Source organism: Nelumbo nucifera, chromosome 4 (assembly GCF_055504915.1).
Source record: "Nelumbo nucifera cultivar China Antique chromosome 4, China Antique-T2T, whole genome shotgun sequence".
In the NCBI taxonomy this organism is placed as follows: Eukaryota; Viridiplantae; Streptophyta; class Magnoliopsida; order Proteales; family Nelumbonaceae; genus Nelumbo; species Nelumbo nucifera.
This window is the reverse complement of record NC_142652.1, coordinates 17,640,648-17,658,258: the sequence shown is the minus strand read 5'-3', so window position 1 is coordinate 17,658,258 and position 17,611 is coordinate 17,640,648. Positions and strand designations below refer to the sequence as shown.

The 17,611-nt window shown below is 37.8% G+C and overlaps 2 protein-coding genes across 4 annotated transcripts; one reads left to right on the top strand and one right to left on the bottom strand.

Moving 5' to 3' along the window:
* Positions 1–1,439: 1,439 nt before the first annotated feature.
* Positions 1,440–2,695, top strand: LHCA4 (light-harvesting chlorophyll-protein complex I subunit A4). Its single transcript, XM_010260010.3, has 3 exons — positions 1,440–1,716; positions 1,828–2,243; positions 2,387–2,695. Exons 1-3 carry the CDS (start codon positions 1,514–1,516, stop codon positions 2,521–2,523), a joined length of 756 nt encoding a protein of 251 aa, XP_010258312.1. The 5' UTR covers positions 1,440–1,513; the 3' UTR covers positions 2,524–2,695.
* Positions 2,696–2,821: 126 nt separating this feature from the next.
* Positions 2,822–16,969, bottom strand: LOC104598102 (agamous-like MADS-box protein AGL65). 3 transcript variants are annotated; one of them, XM_010260013.3, is made up of 12 exons: positions 16,754–16,969; positions 15,821–16,158; positions 14,753–14,812; positions 14,630–14,648; positions 14,434–14,498; positions 14,306–14,321; positions 14,129–14,190; positions 6,715–6,811; positions 6,121–6,165; positions 5,884–6,011; positions 3,867–4,227; positions 2,822–3,309 (listed from the first exon to the last, which is right to left on the bottom strand). In XM_010260013.3, the coding sequence occupies exons 2-12, from the start codon at positions 16,003–16,005 to the stop codon at positions 3,286–3,288; spliced, it is 1,062 nt and encodes a 353-aa protein (XP_010258315.1). In that variant the 5' UTR covers positions 16,006–16,158; positions 16,754–16,969; the 3' UTR covers positions 2,822–3,285. The 3 variants fall into 3 exon arrangements, with proteins under 3 accessions (XP_010258315.1, XP_010258314.1, XP_088760339.1); XM_010260012.3 differs by having other exon boundaries at positions 2,822–3,305; XM_088904213.1 differs by lacking the exon at positions 6,121–6,165 and having other exon boundaries at positions 2,822–3,305.
* Between the last annotated feature and the right edge of the window lie 642 nt (positions 16,970–17,611).

Genomic DNA, 17,611 nt, shown 5'->3' with positions numbered 1-17,611 from the left:
ACCTGGAAAATAAAAGAACATGGGTAAGTGCATTTACTTGAGTAAGTATTTCATAGGAAACACTTACCCGGATAAAGTTCATTTACCCATGTAAGTAACTTCCCAAAAAGCAAATGGGGCCTACTAGTTAAATTCCCATGGGAATAGGATACCAAAAGTTGTAGTGGCAACAAAATGTTAGAACATTCTGTGAGTGAGCCTATCCTATTCATGAATTACTTGGGCTCAACTTGCTAAATATTCAAACTTGGTTGCAGTAATCAAGTTCAAGTTGAGCTCGACTCGAATCAAATACTTGATCGAGTTGAATCCAAATTTCGTAATAACCGGCTTGAGTGGCTTGCGAGCTTAATCAAGCTCATAATAAAATACTTTTTTTAATACATTTACAATTGATTTTTATAATATATTTTTATTTATAATATTTTGTAATATTAATTTATTTATATTTTACTCAAGTTAAAAGCTCGCGAGCATCAACTCTAGTAGAATTAAGTCAAATATATAAAACTTGATCGAGCTCGAATTGAATTTTAAGCTTAGTTCGGAAGGAATACAAATACAAATATATAGAGTACAAATATTTTTATTTTATATGTATTTATACTCCTTCCAAACTGAGCCTTGTCCTCGAAATCAAACAGTTTGATACTCGGCTCGACTCGATTTGATCACAGACCTTCCCAATTTTCACACTAGCATGTTGGAATTACATTTTTGCCAGAATTTTTAATGGGCTTGTATAATATGAGCAAATACTCTTTGGGCTCTGGCCATCCAAGCCCAAAACTTTGAGCCACATCAATCTCAATCAGTGGATGCAATGCAGCATGACATTAATACATTATCAGATGATACACCCACCCTTTAGTTTGTAATATTTGATTTGAAGTTGGGAAAATGTATGATGCCAAAAAGATATGATATGGAAAGAGTTTTGACCAATCAAGAGTAAACATGAATGAATTTTGATAAATAACACGGTTATATCATATTGATGATAGTGCCACCGTTAGATCAGGTGCCAAAGATGATAAGATGATGGGGAGCATCAGTAGGTAAATATGTCACATGATGAAACATTGATGTAAGCAAAACAGAGAGAGACATCATTTTCCACAGCCACAGGAAAGCTTTGAGCCAGCCACTTGTCTGGAGTTGATTGGATTTCTAAATTCCACGTGGGACAAGACTAGAATTTGCTACGCGAAGATTTGTGGGACCCGCAAGATTTTTTGCCGACCAACAGCAAGAAAGATATAGATTTGTGGATATGGCAACAAGATAAGTAAGGAATTAAGGATAAGGATCCAACGCTCTGATTGGTCGGTTTAACCCTACACCAGATCCTGACCGTTGGATTCTCGTCAGCTTCCAACTCTGAATGTGAACCACAAGAATATGGTAGAAATGAAATACAAAAGGACACACAAAATACACTCTCAATAGCCAAAGCCTACACCACTGCAACTCCCCCCCTCCGGAGATCCGCTTGTTATTTACCGGAATTTCGATGGCGACGGTCACAACTCAAGCTTCAGCTGTATTCCGGCCATGCACATCAAGATCAAGGTTCCTCACTGGATCATCCGGCAAACTCGCTAGGGAAATCTCGGTCAAAACGGCTGCTTCGTCGTCGCCCGGTTCGTTTAAGATCGAAGCCAAGAAGGGAGAGTGGTTGCCGGGTTTGGCCTCGCCTGGGTATCTTAATGGCAGGTAAATGAAAAGATCTTTCTGTTACAGTCTTCGTATGCAGGCTTTTCTATATATCTCAATGGTGGCTTTGTTATTGTTATACTAAAAAGTGAATTATTTGATTGACGACAGCCTCCCGGGCGACAACGGGTTTGATCCTTTGGGACTGGCAGAGGACCCCGAGAACTTGAAATGGTTCGTCCAGGCGGAGCTTGTGAATGGGAGATGGGCCATGTTGGGTGTCGCAGGAATGCTGTTGCCCGAAATCTTCACCAAGATAGGCATAATCAATGTACCAGCATGGTACGACGCAGGGAAGGCTGAATACTTTGCATCGTCTTCGACCCTCTTCGTGATCGAGTTCATCTTGTTCCACTACGTGGAGATCAGAAGGTGGCAAGACATAAAGAACCCAGGAAGTGTGAACCAAGATCCCATCTTCAAGAACTACAGCTTGCCTCCCAATGAAGTTGGATACCCCGGCGGCATCTTTAACCCCCTCAATTTTGCGCCAACCATGGAGGCCAAGGAGAAGGAGATCGCCAATGGTAAACCATTAATGCTCACCATCATTCATCAAGTTTATATATTTAACTTTAAGCTGCGGAAATCACCTTGGAGGTTTCCACTGAGTCCACAGTTGCTAGTTTTTTACTTGACATTTTTAGGCTTATCTGAATCTCATTTGCAGGGCGGTTGGCGATGTTGGCATTCTTGGGATTTGTCGTCCAACACAATGTGACCGGGAAAGGACCCTTCGACAACCTTCTACAGCATCTCTCTGACCCGTGGCACAACACAATTGTCCAAACGCTCAGGGGATTCTAAATCGAATGGGATACAGAGACTGTATTTTAATCTTTTGTAACCATGAGTTTATGGGATCTGAGTGAAATGAGATGAGCTTCAATGTAGAAAAATGAAACCTTCAATGTACAGGGGATCTGAGAAGACATTATTACTGTATTTCAATCTACATTTTCTTTGGCTTTATTATTCATCACTTTGATCATTTATTATTGGCTTTCCTAACACAATGAAACAAAGGATGAGATGCCCATGAATTTCTAACGATGAAAAATAAAATAAAAGCATTCCCATGGAAAACCATCAAGAATGAGTACAGGTGTTTAACTGAATTACCATTATTACTATGAATTTAATTTACAGCTCAGATTACTGAGAAATGAATAAAGGAGAATCTCCCCTTGTCACGAGTAACATTGTCAAGGGAAAACGGAAAAGATGAATTGAAAAACCTATAATCATATATGGTTAATACTATACAAACAATTAGGTATTACAGATTCGGTATTTCAAATGATCGAATAGGTGCTGCCCTTCCATTTTTGCAACCGAACAATGCAAGTCATGTACATGTATGACACTTGCACCATACCATATGGGACCGCCTGCATTAAGGATACTGGTTCAACATCCAGAACTGGTACATCCGCATCATCTTTGTGGATTTTGCATACAAAAAGATTTGGTGCAGATGCACATTATGGCCACCCAACTTGATCAGAAAGGGAACATTAACATCGCTTTGAAATTCAGTTTGGTTGCTGAAAACAATTGCCAGCTTCTTCAAAACTGGGAGGCAGTCCCTAGCTAACAGAAAAACCAAGAACAGTTGTAGCAGGAATAGGAATAAAAATCAGATGATAATCTTCAAATTAATAAATTTCTATGTTGACAGTTAATAGATCAGATGACCCCATAATTAGACTTGCTGCATTCATCTGTATGTTAGAAAGTCTTCCTGGACATTGGCCCAGAAAAATCAAAAGAGAAAAAAAAAATCCATTGAATTGATGGTCATATATCATCCCATTTGAAGATATAAATAATTTAAATAAAAGCTAGTGCACTAAAATTTTGGGGTTGAGGCTTTCTCTGAACCCAGATGTTCTTAAGATTGTAAATATCTCCAACCGGCCTTGGTGGCAAAAAAACATGGAAGATATTAACAAACAAAGAAATATGACACTGCAAGTGGAAAACTATGTCTCAATTTCCTGTTGTCTACATTGATATCCTATCCATCCAGAAAGCATTTTGCCATGAACTGTATCCAGATAAATTCTTAGCTTCTCAGCATATAGTGCCATAAAAATGAAAATCATATGGAGTTGAACAAAGCCATAACATAATATGAGAACACTTACTTGTGGGTATGAATGCTCATCAAACATGGTAATGGAACATGAGCCAGAAGAAGAAGCCCAGCTTCGATTGCTTGGGTCATACCCAGGTCTAGCTGCCTCAAAGCCACTATTAACTTGATAATCAACAGGGTTTTCATGTAAGCTCATTTCTACTTCAGTCTTGAATTTCTTCTCGCTTAGCAAATTAAATCCATATGGTGGATATGGATATTGCCCACCCAGTTGTAGCCTCAGGCATGCATTTCTGCTTAACTCATCCAGTGCTCCACCTTCTTGTCCTGAACTATCAACCTCTGGTTTGACCGCAGTAAAGTATGTAGAAAAGCTTGGAATGGAAGCATCAGTAGAGCAGTCCAGATCTCTAGGGGAACACAGTGAATTTGCTTTCAATGGCTTATGGAAAAATATCAAGTTGGCAGGGATATCCAATAATTGGTTCAGAAAAATATTCCAGACAGGAAATTGAGTAAATTAAGCAGGTTGGCTTAAAGATAATGGATGAACCTGAAAAGTAGTGTGCCATGCATGTGCTCTTACACGTGTGCGTGTGTGTGTGTGTGAGAGAGAAAGAGAGAGAGAGAGAGAGAGAGAGAGATGCCTGATTCGGTGAACCTGAAAAGTAGGATTCAGGGATTTGGCAAGTCACTTCAATTCTTATATTTGTTTCTTATAATCTACCTTATTTTATTTTATAATGGAACACACTTTTAACAGAAAGCAAATAAAACATAGAAGCATAAATCAAAATATTTTCTTTGAAGCCAACATAAATTAAACAGCACTAAATAATTAAAATTGTTTAATATTTGATCATAATCAATTATCAAGTACTTCAATTTCATGGTTAATTCCCGAATTTTATTTTAATAATCCAAAGTTTTTTATTCACATGCTACAGATTTGACCAAGAGAGAGCCTTTGCAAATGTCTGAGATGGGTCCAGTGCCCATTTTGAAGAGGCTGTAAGATAGCTGTAGTCTATCATTAGGAAAGACAACCTTCCTAATTATTATGGCCATTGAATAGTAAAACCAAAACCTCTTTAGGCACAAACTTATCTAGAGAACTTCCACTCATCTACAGAAACTAGAATGGTTATAAACTTACTATTAATGGAACAAAATCGTTTTACAAAATATAACATAGTTTTAGTAGCAATACAGAAAATGCAGTTTAGTAGTGCATATATTGATTATTTAGCACAAGATGTGTGATCTTATAGAAATTTAAAGGCAAAACACATTAAATGAATTCAGTACCTACATACATACAATAAAGAAACTAAATGAAGCGAATGCACAAACACACATGCATATTTATGAGCAAGCTAACATCATGGTCCTTGTTCATCACAGATACCTCAAATCACAAGAAGACAAGACATAAGCAGGGTTTGTGTGCAAATACAGGGGTTTATGGAGTGTTACTTCTTGGCCTTTTGTGATTTAAGGGGACTGTGACAGCCAAGCCTGTGACACTAGCATCTACCATATTATATTAACAACTAATCATTGCTCTTCAATATAAATTAAGTTGCCCCAACAAGCATTGGAGCAAAGCTGGCTGGTTTCTTTCACTTCTACATTGTAAGATCAAACTTCTTTGGAAGTCAAACATAAGTGACAGGAATCAATCCAGAGAAAACATAAAGATCAGGTCCCTTTAATAAGTGTTGAATCAGCACAGATACTTCCACAGACTGTAATTAAATCCTATAATGGGGTACAGCAGAGTGGAATAACTTCACTTTAGATAATTATCAGAAAAAACACTTCACTTTAGATGAGATGATGTTCCAATTTTGTTTGGAAAACATAATTATAGTTCATGCATGAAAGTTTCTTAGCACTTCTCAAAGCAGAAAGGCTTTGTACTTAGCTGACACCTCAGCAGTTGGCACAAGGCTTAGATGATGATGACGACACCTATGAAACCAATGCAGCTGGTTCCAACCAAGTTGGGCAATTAGAAAGTGTTGAATTAGTTATTTACAACTTAATATGGGCAGATCACTCACCTTTGAGACAGCAAGTTGGGATCCTCTGGTAACATTATATGTTGACTATCATTGCCAGGAAGCCATGAAATGGATTGTGCTTGTGGCTCACTGCTCATTCCCAAGGGTAGATGCATTTCATTCTGGAACTACAATATTGAAATACTACATTTAAGACAATTACCCAAAAGGAACTTACAAAACTTTTATCATTATGCAACAATAAGCAAATTACAACATGGGTAGAATAATTCATACTTGGCTACTGCAATCCAGTGAGATAAGCTGTTTTCCAAAATTTTCCTGCCAAATGGAAGTAAACTTTGTCAATACAATACAATCATCAAAGGAACCAAATATAGAGCCATATATCACTTGGCGGGCCTATCAAGTATTTTCCAGATCCGTTATTGACTCACATGGACAGCAGGGGCAAGGATTAAAATATCAATACACCCAATACTGATATCCATGTGTATCTGGGTGCAGCAATATGGATACGATATGCATCAATGTTTTAATCCTTGGGCAGAAATGCATCAGGACAGAGGTCAGATAAGTAGATAGCATAAGTGCCTCAATACAGTACTACCTTGCCAAGTAGTACTACCTATTTTTTTAACGAATCCAAGTAGTACTAACTAATGAGCACTACATCATATAAGGATACTGTCTGACAAAAGATTGTGGAAATTGTTAAAATTAATGAGTGTAAGACTAAATGGTCATAAAAATTATGGTATAATCTTAAATTCTTTAAGAATTGAATATAGTCTCCAAAGGGTGCTAGAAATGTGACATGAAAATACATCTTTGTAAAAAGACACCTAAAGTATAGAATAAAAGTCATACCTTATGAGTTCTAATTTGGTTAAGTGATTCTTTGAGGGAATCTTCCATTGCCCTCAGATGTTCTATGTGTTCGATTTTATCTGGATTAGTCCAATAGCTGAAGAAAATGAAAAGTTGAACAATGTTACCATGACAATGATCAATTAAAACCTGTGTTTTGTTAATATGCATGCAAAATGGCACATACAAAAAGGTATTTTAAAGTTCTAAATAATATAAAAAGAAAATGGTAAAATTTTCACAGAAAGATGAACAATAAAGCATGATGATGCATTGGAAATCGTTTACAGAATTCTCGTCAAAAAAAAGATTCCATTAAGGATCACCTACACCAACTCAGGCTAACTTTATCCACATCTACTTGAACACATTAACAGATCAATTTCAGTTTAGAAGATAATAAGGATATTTATTGAATTAATTTTAGCAAAACCAACTCTTGCTATTGATTATACTTTTGTTCTAACTACCCTTGAAAATGAGGAAACTTGAAAGTCTTACAAGAACTTTGCATGGCCAAAGGAAATGGCACAGTATAGATGGAGTTTGATCAAATGTAAAATGCAAGAAAATGGGTGGCATGCTGGGCTTAAAAATGAGACCATTTGCAAGGGAGAGAGTAATGCTACTACCCTTAAAATACAACTTTTAGATGGTTTACTTTTTAAAATTGCTCTAAGAAATGTGTTATGGGGCCAGGAATAGGATCTCGTCACGGGTCGGTCCACGGGGAAAACCTCCTGTTTTCCCTTGTTCCTCCCTGCTCTTGATGAACCTATCTTGGCGCCCTAATGGTGATTTGTTCAAGAGATCACCTAACTCTCCTTGCTCTCTTTCTTGACTGAAATTTTCGATATGTTTATTGAATAATATCAGCTCCTTAAATAGGAGATTACAAGAGGTAGAATCCTACTTTTAGGAAGACTCCTTGCTAATCTACTACTCTATCCTATTAAACTGATAAGATAAGATAAGACTTCCTTAATCTATCCTACTGAACTGATAAGATAAGATAAGAACTGTAATTAGATAAGATAAGACTCCCTTAATCTATCCTACTGAACTGATAAGATAAGATAACTGAATAGATAAGACTCCTACTAATCCCTGCTACTGAAAGCAGATAAGGTAAGAATACTGAATAGATAAGATAGGATGAGAACACTAAATTGCTGCTGCTGAGAACACTAAATTACTGTTGTTGCTGCACTAAATTACTGCTGCTACTGCCGCGTCCACATCAAAATGTGTGCTGCATAAAAAATCTACTTGAACTTTCATCCTTCACCGTTCTTTTGGATCAATAAGAATGCTGAAGATTTTATTGACATATAAGGCTTTCACCTTTTACACTTAATATTTAGAGACTTTTAATATATTAGACTTTTATGCTGTTTATTACTCCTATAAAAAATCATAAGTATTTTACTTTTTATATTAAAATTATTGGAAACTGATGTAATCTTAGTTATGTGCTGCAAGGGCACTTTTGTCTTTTCATGTTTTTTTTATATTGTTGCCCTAACATATAAATACAAAGACTGGTGCCGCCAGCCATACTTTTTTGGCCTCAATCTTCCTTCTCTTCTCTCTTCTTTCTTCTTCTTCTTCTCCTCTCTTCTCTACTTCACTCTTGATCGAAACCATGGTACCTTAGCAGGACAGCACGCTGTAAAAGGCATCTTATCTGATCGAAGGTCTTACCAATCACATACCTGGACTGAGAATGGGGAAAACAAGTTTGACCTTGCACTGATAATTGTTGGTGGACCCTATTCTATCCTTTTTTAAACAGAAACTGAAAAGAAAATCTCTCTCAGAGATTGGCAGATGATTGACTGAGCTTTTCTAGAGGTCAGTGGTTGCTTTTCTTCTTCTCTCCTATTCTTTTCTGGACTGTAACTTCTAAAAGTCAGTCGAACTGATCAGGAACCTAGACTGAAGTTTTTTTTCATTAGTTCTTGGTATTGTTACCGAGAACATCCTAAAATCTGCCCTAGCCAAATGGTGTAGGCTTGTTTAATAACCTCCTTTGAGTCGGTGATTCAAAACTGTGTGGGTGAAGAACCTGTGTAGGTCATGTGTGACCCGGTTCAGATGGAGAGATACATCAGCAGAATTGTAGATGTTATGTGTGGCTTAAACTAGCCCTTGTGAGGTCAGTTAGACCTGTAAATCTGTGACAGCAGGTGCTGTGTTACTGTGACTGCAATTTGATTTTGAACCTTACAGTGAGGGTTGTGTGTTTGTGAGTGTGTGGAATGCGGGAGAAGGGTTGTAGGTCTGAAACTTCTATAGCAGCCTTTGCTATGGCCTCTGAAGACTCTTCAACCTCTGGAATTTCTTTCAACCAAGGAGGAATGAACAGCAGTCTTGACTCTATGAGCTTTCCAACGACCATTACTCCCTTAGATAGCAGAAATTATTTGACATGATCTAAGGAGATGCGGCTGTACATCACAGCCCGGGGTAAGGCAAGGTATATCAATGGAAAAGTGAAGGAACCTAGGATTGGTACTGCTGAATATACTAAGTGGGACCAAGAAAACTGCATGATTATGTCTTGGCTTTTGACTACTATGCTACCATCAGTTAAGCAGAACTTTATGTGGGTTGAGACTGCCAAGGAAATATGGGAACAAGCAAGGTCAACTTACTCCGAGCAGAGACACTATGCTAGAATCTATCAATTGCAAGCCAAGTCTGCAACATGTAAACAAGGGGAAAGAAGCTTATCCACCTACTATTCTGCCCTCACATCTATCTAGAAAGAGTTAGATTACTATCAGAACATTGATTGGGAGAATGAAAAGGATGCCAAAGCCTACAAACAGTTAGTGTCACAGCAGCGGGTGTTTGCTTTTTTGTTAGGGCTTAATCCCATATATGAACCCATTCGAGTTCAAATTTTGGGCAGCAAGGATCTTCCTTCTGTCCAAGAGGTGTATGCACTGGTTCAATTCAAGGAAAGTAAAAAATCTGCCATGAATCCCCCCGAGGGGGAGACCATTGCTTTAGCCACAAGAGGTAATACCAATTCAGCAAGAAAGGGAGATGGTCAGAAAATGGTTGATGATAAAGATAAACTATGGTGCACTCATTGTCAGAAATCCCGACACACACGGGAGACATGCATGGTAAGCCAAAGCGAGCACAAGACCTAAATAAGAAATCAGCACAGGAACAGAACAAGAAACCAAATCAAAAGAGGTTCACCTCGACTAACTTGGCATCTCATGAGTCACAAAGTGGAGGAACTATTGTGAACTCTCAGGATTGCCCCCCTAGGTCTGATCTCAAGGAAGATATTATCATTGCCTTTCGTGACCATTTGAAGCAATATGGTAGGGCTCTCACACAAGCAAATTCTGGACCCACTCCTTCAACCTCTTTTGCTTCTTCCTCAAGTAACTTACCTTCTACATTCCATGTGTCAACTAATACCTCTGAATCTCCATGGATTATTGATTCTGGTGCTTCCAATCACATGACTGGTAAGTCAACCTTTTTCCAATCATACACCCTTCTTTCTGGCAAAGATAGAGTGAGCTTACCTGATGGATCCTTCTCCTCCATTGCTGATTGAGGATCTACATCTTTGCCATTTGGCTTACCTCTATCAAATGTTCTACACGTTCCAAAACTACCTATTAATTTGCTATCTATTAGTAGCATTACACACTCTTTGAACTACTCAATAACCTTTTTTCCTCAATCTTGTGTCTTTCATGATTTGGCCTCCGGGAGGACGATTGGTAAAGAGAACACGGTGAATGGTCTCTATGTGCTGGAGAAGAAAGTTGGCCATGCTCAGAGTCTTTGAGTCAGTCAAATAAGAGTCAGGTTACTTTGTGGCACAATCATTTGGGTCATTTGTCCTTTGAGTCTTTGAAGTACCTGTTTCTAGAATTGTTCAAGTCTATGTCAGTTAATGATTTTCAATGTCAAGTGTATCAGCTAAGCAAGCATTGTAGAACTTCATTTTCTTTACGTAATAAAAGATCAGATGTTTCTTTTTTTTTTTTTGATAGATAAGATCATATGTTTCTTTTTCCATTGTGTATTCTAATGTTTGGGGACCTATAAATATTCCAACAAAGAATGGATACAGATACTTCATATCTTTCATTGACAACTTCTCTCAATATACGTGGGTGTACCTTATGCACTCTCGAGACGAAGTTCCTAAACCTGTGAAAGCCTTCCAACGTATGGTATACATACAATTTGAAACAGAGATTCGAATTTTCCAATCAGACAATGCCCAAGAGTATTTTCATGGTGACCTCACAGAATTTTTTGAAACTTGTGGCTCTATTCATCGTAGCTCCTGTGCTAGAACCCTTCAACAGAATGGGGTTGCAGAGAGAAAGAATCGTCATCTTCTAGAAGTTGCTCGAGGTTGTTGATACACATGAATGTTCCCAAAAGGTTCTGGGTGGGTGCTGCTATTACTGTGGCTTATTTTATCAATCGGATGCCATCTCATCTCTTGGAGTACAAGTCCCCTTGTCAGCTCATCTTCCCTACAGCTCCATTGTTTCCTATCCCTATGCGTGTCTTTGGTTATATGTGTTTTGTCCATGATTTGTCTCCTACCCGTGGTAAGCTAGATCCCAAATCCATTATTTGTGTTTTCCTTGGCTACTCCCTTTCCCAAAAGGGTTATCATTGCTTTGACCTTATTTCCAAAAAGTACTTTGTATCCATGGATGTTTCTTTCTTTGAAGATGTGCCTTTCTTTCCTGCTTCTCCTCAGGGGGAGAGTCCAAGTGAGGAGAAACAAAGACAGGTTTTGTTGCCTTCTCCTCCTGACCCTCCTCCATTTCGGGTCTTTCATAGATAGAGTGGTACAAAAGTCAAAGTCGGGATCAACAAAGTTCAATAGACACAGAGCATCCTGAAGCTATGCAACCTATGCCATCGGACTCTCAGGGATTGAATCCATCACCGTGTCCAAGTACTATTGTTCCGATTAATGTCCCTGAACCCATTAATATTGATACTTCTAATTGTGATCTAGGTCTTCCTATTGCTTAGAGGAAAAGGTGTCAAATCACGCACCACACACCACCCAATGGCTCTTTCCTTATCCTATGAGAATGTTTCACCCTCTTTCTGTGCTCTCCTCCCTGCTATTGATAGTGTTTCCCTTCCTAAGAGTGTTGTAGAAGCTTTACTTGTTCCTAAGTGGGCAGATGCAATGGAGGAGATCAATGCCCTTCACAAAAATGGCACGTGGGAGTTGGTAGATCTTCATGAGGGAAAGGAACCTGTGGGGTGCAAATGGGTATTCTCTATGAAACATAAGGCAGATGGCATAGTGGAGAGGTACAAGGCCCGACTAGTTGCAAAAGGTTTTTCACAAGTGTATGGAGTTGATTATGTGGAAACCTTTGCACCTATAGCAAAAATGAACTCTATTCGAGTTCTTTTTTTAGCAACAAACCTAGATTGGGAGCTTCATCAGCTGGACATTAAAAATGCCATTTTGAATGGTGACTTGGAAGAAGAAGTGTATATGACCCAACCTCCAGGTTTTTGTGCTAAGGAAAATGAGTAGAAAGTCTGTAGACTAAAGAAATCTCTGTATGGCTTAAAACAGTCTCCAAGGGCCTGGTTCAGTACGTTCCACAAGGCAATTCAACAGATGGGCTTTAAACAGTGCCAGTATGATCACACATGCTTTTTGAAGAGAAAACAAGGAAGAATGACAGCTTTAATTTTGTATGTCGATGACATTATTATCACCGATGATTGAGACTTAGAGATACAAAGATTGAAGAGATTCTTGGCCACTTAGTTTTCAGTGAAGGATTTGGGGCCTTTACGTTATTTCCTTGGAATTGACGTTGCCCGCTCTAATCAGGGTATCTTCATCTCCCAGAGGAAATATGTTCTCAATCTCATGAAAGATATCGGGAAGCTTGGAGCAAAACTTGCTGACACTCCTATATAAACCACAGATTTGGGGATTGCAATGATGAGCCCATAGCAAACACAAAGCAGTATCAAAGATTGGTGGGCAGACTTCTCTACCTATCTATGACAAGACCTGACATTGCGTATGCAATGGGAGTCCTTAGTCGGTTTATGCATACTCCCAGGGCTACACACTTGGAGGCAGCATACAGAGTTCTTAGATATTTGAAGAAATTCCCTGGGACAGGATTCCTATTTGGAAAACATGGGCATATGAGAGTTGAGGTTTACACTGATGCAGATTGAGCTGGTTTTGTGGATGACAGAAAATCCACTAGTGGCTATTGTGCCTTTGTTGGGGGAAATCTTGTTACTTGGAGTAAGAAACAAAGTGTGGTGGTCAGATCGATGTAGAAGCTGAATACAGGGTCATATCTCATGGTGTGGTAGAACTTTTATGGATAAAGAATGGTGAATTGGGCTTTCCTCTCAATGACCCTATGTCACTCTATTGTGACAATAAGACTACCATCAACATTGCAGCCAATCCTGCTCTCCATTATAGAACTAAACACATAGAGGTTGACAAACACTTCATCAAGGAAAAATTGGAAAAAGGAGAAGTTTGCACTCCCTACATCAGCTCTGAGGAACAACTTGCAGACATCCTTACCAAAGGATTAAACTCCATGTGGCACTATAATCTTTGTGACAAGTTAGGGATGATTGATATCTACGCCCCAACTTGAGGGGGAGTGATGTAATCTTAGTTATGTGTCGCAAGGGCACGTTTGTCTTTTCATGTTTTTATTTTTTATATTGTCTCCTAACATATAAATACAAAGACTGGCGCCGCCAGCCATACTTTTTTGATCTCAATCTTCCTTCTCTTCTCTCTTCTTCTTCTTCTTCTTCTTCTCCTCTCTTCTCTACTTCACTCTTGATCGATATCAGAAACCATTGGATTCATAGAAGACATAAATTTCTTCACATTTAAATATCTTGAAAAACTGAAAACAAAACTTAAGTTTTCAGGAGGAAAAATTCCATTATTCAGTTACCTATCAGGAAAAAAGAAAAGAAAAAAGAAAAAGGAAAATCCATAATCACTTATACAACAGATAGTATAAGGTAGTCAGAATTGTATGCCTTATTATTGGACAACTCACTGATTTTTCAAGGATTTGAAGTTCATATATAACTAAGGAAGCCTCCTTGTATGTGCAAGGGTAAGGCTGCATACATCTGTCCCTCCCTAGACCCCGCATTGGCAGGAGCCTCATGCACTAGGCTGCCCTTATATAACTAAGGAAGCCCCTTACATCAAAATGAAACAACAGTTGGGAGACCAATTAATGGAATAATTTTACCAATTAGAAAGGATAACACAAACTAAACATGGTTAAATAGCTTTTAAGTTCCAAATAGAATAAATGCATAATATCTCAGAAAGAGCAAAATAAAATAAAGACAAAAGGTGTTGAAGATGCACCTCAATCTCTTGTGTAGTTCTGAAAGTTGAGCTTGCAATAGCCTTGATTGGTTGGTCAATTCCTACATAGAGAAATTTAGACAAAACATAACAAGTTATTGTTAATGGCATGAATGACAATTTGATTAATAAAAAGATCAAGAAGGTCGTTAATATTTGCTGATTTGTGTTGCATACCTCGACCGTTTGAGTACTGCAACAAAAAGAAAAGGAAAATATCATTTTCATTTTCTTAAAAAGGCAATGTCAGGTAAAGGAGAAGTTAAGATGGAAAAAACACCAAATTCACAAATATTAGCACATACCTTGCACCCAAAAAGTCTTGTATGTTCACTTCATGATCCAACTTCTTAAATGTTTTCTTTAATGCCTATACTCTCAAAGAAACCATGAGAATGTTGTATGAACATGCAGCATTAATGGTTCAAATCCCTACTTAATATAAAAAGGCAAGAAAATGAAGCCTGTAGTAGAAGAATATATCATGAAAGACTAGCTTACTTCGAGACTCTCCAACTTCCTGTTTCAATCCAATGAAAAACTATTACATAATAGTTACATTCATATCTAAACCTGAACTGAAGGAAGTAACAAGTTATAATTGAAAAATAAAACTGAGAGCACCTTTTTGCCCTTTCCTGTGGAGTTAATTGAGCAAACTTTGCGATAACCTCTTCAATATTACTGAAAATAATATGGGGAAGACAAGAATTATAAAAATAGGAAAATTTAATCCTAATCCTAATAATAATAAATGAGGACAAATATATGCATGCATTGCATAGAAATGAAACCAGTTAGTCATGAAAATGAAAAGAAAAGGATGATGGTGAAAATTTTCATGGCTATTTGAGAACATTACACTTAAACAGAGGTGTGTCTGTCTACGAACACAAATATCTATTACACATGGAAGAAAACAATCATGTAACCTTAAAATGTACAAAATATCACTATTAAAAATCTATTTGAATGTTAACCATGGCTTAGAAGGACTTGTCTTATGCACTGCCAATAATCAGAAATATATTGGTATTTCTTGGCACCAGAAATATATTCAGATCCAAAAGCAAAATACAAGGAGATATTTCTATCAACTAAATCAAACCTTCCGCTGTAAAGTCATTCTATGTTAGCCTAACTGCAGATATATCAATGGAATATATATATTTTACAAAGGGTTTATAAGCAAATTAAAGAAAATATTTTATATGGATAAACAATATAAACCACACTTAAGAATTAAGAAAAGCGCCCCCCCCCCCCCCGAAGAACAATTTACTTGCCCTTGCCACTTCCTTCAAATCATTTATGACCTAGTGCAAATTTTCTCCTCTGTTTCTTGCTCTGAGGTAAGGACATAAGGTGAACATCTGTAATGCTGTCTAAACTTGCTTCATGTTACCTCTTTGGACACTATGACAACCATCTGGCCATTACTATTATGAATTATGCATGTCAATAGTGAGTAAACACACACCAATTTTGATCAGACATGCAGTCAGTAATGAAATGATCAGGTTTTCTCTATCACATTTGTACCCTAATCTATTTGTTGTTTAAGCCATATTAGATATTACACACTTGAATAGTAAATCTAGATAATAGCCAAATTATTGATACCATGACTAAACTTATCAGAGAAATTTTTGCACATAATAATAGGTACACTAAGAAGAAAAAGCTAAGTACCTGCGCTCTCCAAGGCATAATGTAGGCTTGCCGGATGGTGAAAACATGAGAAGGGCAATGTCTATGTCACACAATATGGATAACTCCCTAGCCTTCTTCAAGATTCCAGTCCTCCGTTTCGAATAGGTTATTTGTCGGCCACTTGTATTCTCCAATCTCTTTATCTTTAGCTTAACCCTCCCCATCTTACAGATTTTCACTCAAACCCTGTAACCACTTATCTCTTTCCAATCGACCTAAACTTTCTGATCCCCTGAAATACGAATACTAGCTACGAAACATCCCTTTCCTCATGCTTCCCCCGTTAATCCATTTTAAATTTGAATCGACAGAAATCTCTGGAAAAAAATACAATGGAAGCATCTATTCTCAACATCTTGTATTCTCAGAAAATTTTGTTTAACATCAAAATTAAAACCAGATTACAAAGTCAAAAGGGAAGAAGGCAACTCAGGGCAATTTGTCCTCAGCAAAAAAGAAAAGATCAAAAGCACTTATTGACAACACTCATATGCTGCTAGAAATGTAACCGAGATCATAAAAACAATAGAGGCGCAACTATGACAAACCAAAGTTCAAATTACAAAGCCCGGGCCCCAGATGGAAAAAATAAAAAAATACAGAGGATCAAAGAAAAACAAAACCAAACGATTCCCACTTGTAGACTCCTAACCTTCTGCAAAAACTAATCTGTGTACCAAAACGGCATAAGATCGTACGAAGAAAATAAACAACACCAAACAAACAAAACCCAGATGAGGAAATCGAAAAACGAACTAAAAAGTAAAAACTACATAGTTCCGGAGCCGATAAAACGGGACGATGTCGATAAACCCATGACCCATCAAAGAGAAGAAATTATTACAGAGGTAAAAGAAAAATGAAAAAAAAAAAAAGAAATAAAAGAGAAGCAAGAAGAGATGTATAGCTTACATTGCATGACCGGCCAAGCTGCAAAATCGGTCGTTAAACGAGCGGGAGAATCGGGAAGCGTCCGAAATTCCAAAACCAACCAACTAATTGGAAGAAAGAAAAACGCGGGAATAAGAGAAAGGGCAAGTAACTAGAAATTAATTTCAAAGAACCACGAGATTCAAACGGAAGGTGAGATCGCGCCCTTCAAAGTGCAACCTCCTGAGAGAATCATTAAACCCTGTCGACCAAGGATGCTCCTCTTTATGAGGAGCCCATCGCCCGAAACGAACCAGAAATCCGATATTTGGCCGATATGGAATGCTATAAATGTATGTATACGTAATGTAAGTAGCGGATTACTTTCTGTTTTAAATAATCAACCAAAAAACATCAATATAATTGGCCGAGTCGGGATCTACTAGACTACTGCAGTTTTACTCAATCGCCCAAAACGAACTACATCTCCGATATTTGACCGACGTGAAACGTTATGGATATATGTTTACAAGTATCGGATTACTTTTTTGAATAAAAAAAAAAAAAAAGATTACTTTCTTTTTTTTTAAATAGTCAAAAGTTGGATCAATATCGTATAGTACCAAAAGAATAGCGGTATAACTGGCGGATTCGAGATCCCCTGCAGTTTTCCCGCACTCGGCACTTCCATTCTTACACGTGCTAAATATCTCATACAGAAATCGATTTTGTCCTCCCACATGACGGTGCTCACACCGTTCATACAATGAAATATCTCATACTAGCAATGAAATCCTGTGTCCAAGCTCTCTGGAGTCGCGAAATGGAATCTTTCTCTTCTTCGGGGCTCGCTAAATGGAATCTTCGCATGCGAGCTTTTTTATATCTCTTTAAATTCGA

What these genes read in the sequence shown, in the direction of transcription:
- LOC104598102 (XM_010260012.3), bottom strand. Translation starts at nt 16,005, where the DNA reads ATGGGGAGGGTTAAGCTAAAGATAAAGAGATTGGAGAATACAAGTGGC. An exon ending in CACTGGATTGCAGTAGCCAA is followed by an intron (nt 6,012 to 6,120) that starts GTATGAATTATT and finishes TCAATATTGTAG; the next exon opens with TTCCAGAATGAAATGCATCT. An exon ending in ATGAGCATTCATACCCACAA is followed by an intron (nt 3,306 to 3,866) that starts GTAAGTGTTCTC and finishes TCTGTTAGCTAG; the next exon opens with GGACTGCCTCCCAGTTTTGA.
- LHCA4 (XM_010260010.3), top strand. Translation starts at nt 1,514, where the DNA reads ATGGCGACGGTCACAACTCAAGCTTCAGCTGTATTCCGGCCATGCACA. An exon ending in CCTGGGTATCTTAATGGCAG is followed by an intron (nt 1,717 to 1,827) that starts GTAAATGAAAAG and finishes GATTGACGACAG; the next exon opens with CCTCCCGGGCGACAACGGGT. An exon ending in GGAGAAGGAGATCGCCAATG is followed by an intron (nt 2,244 to 2,386) that starts GTAAACCATTAA and finishes TCTCATTTGCAG; the next exon opens with GGCGGTTGGCGATGTTGGCA.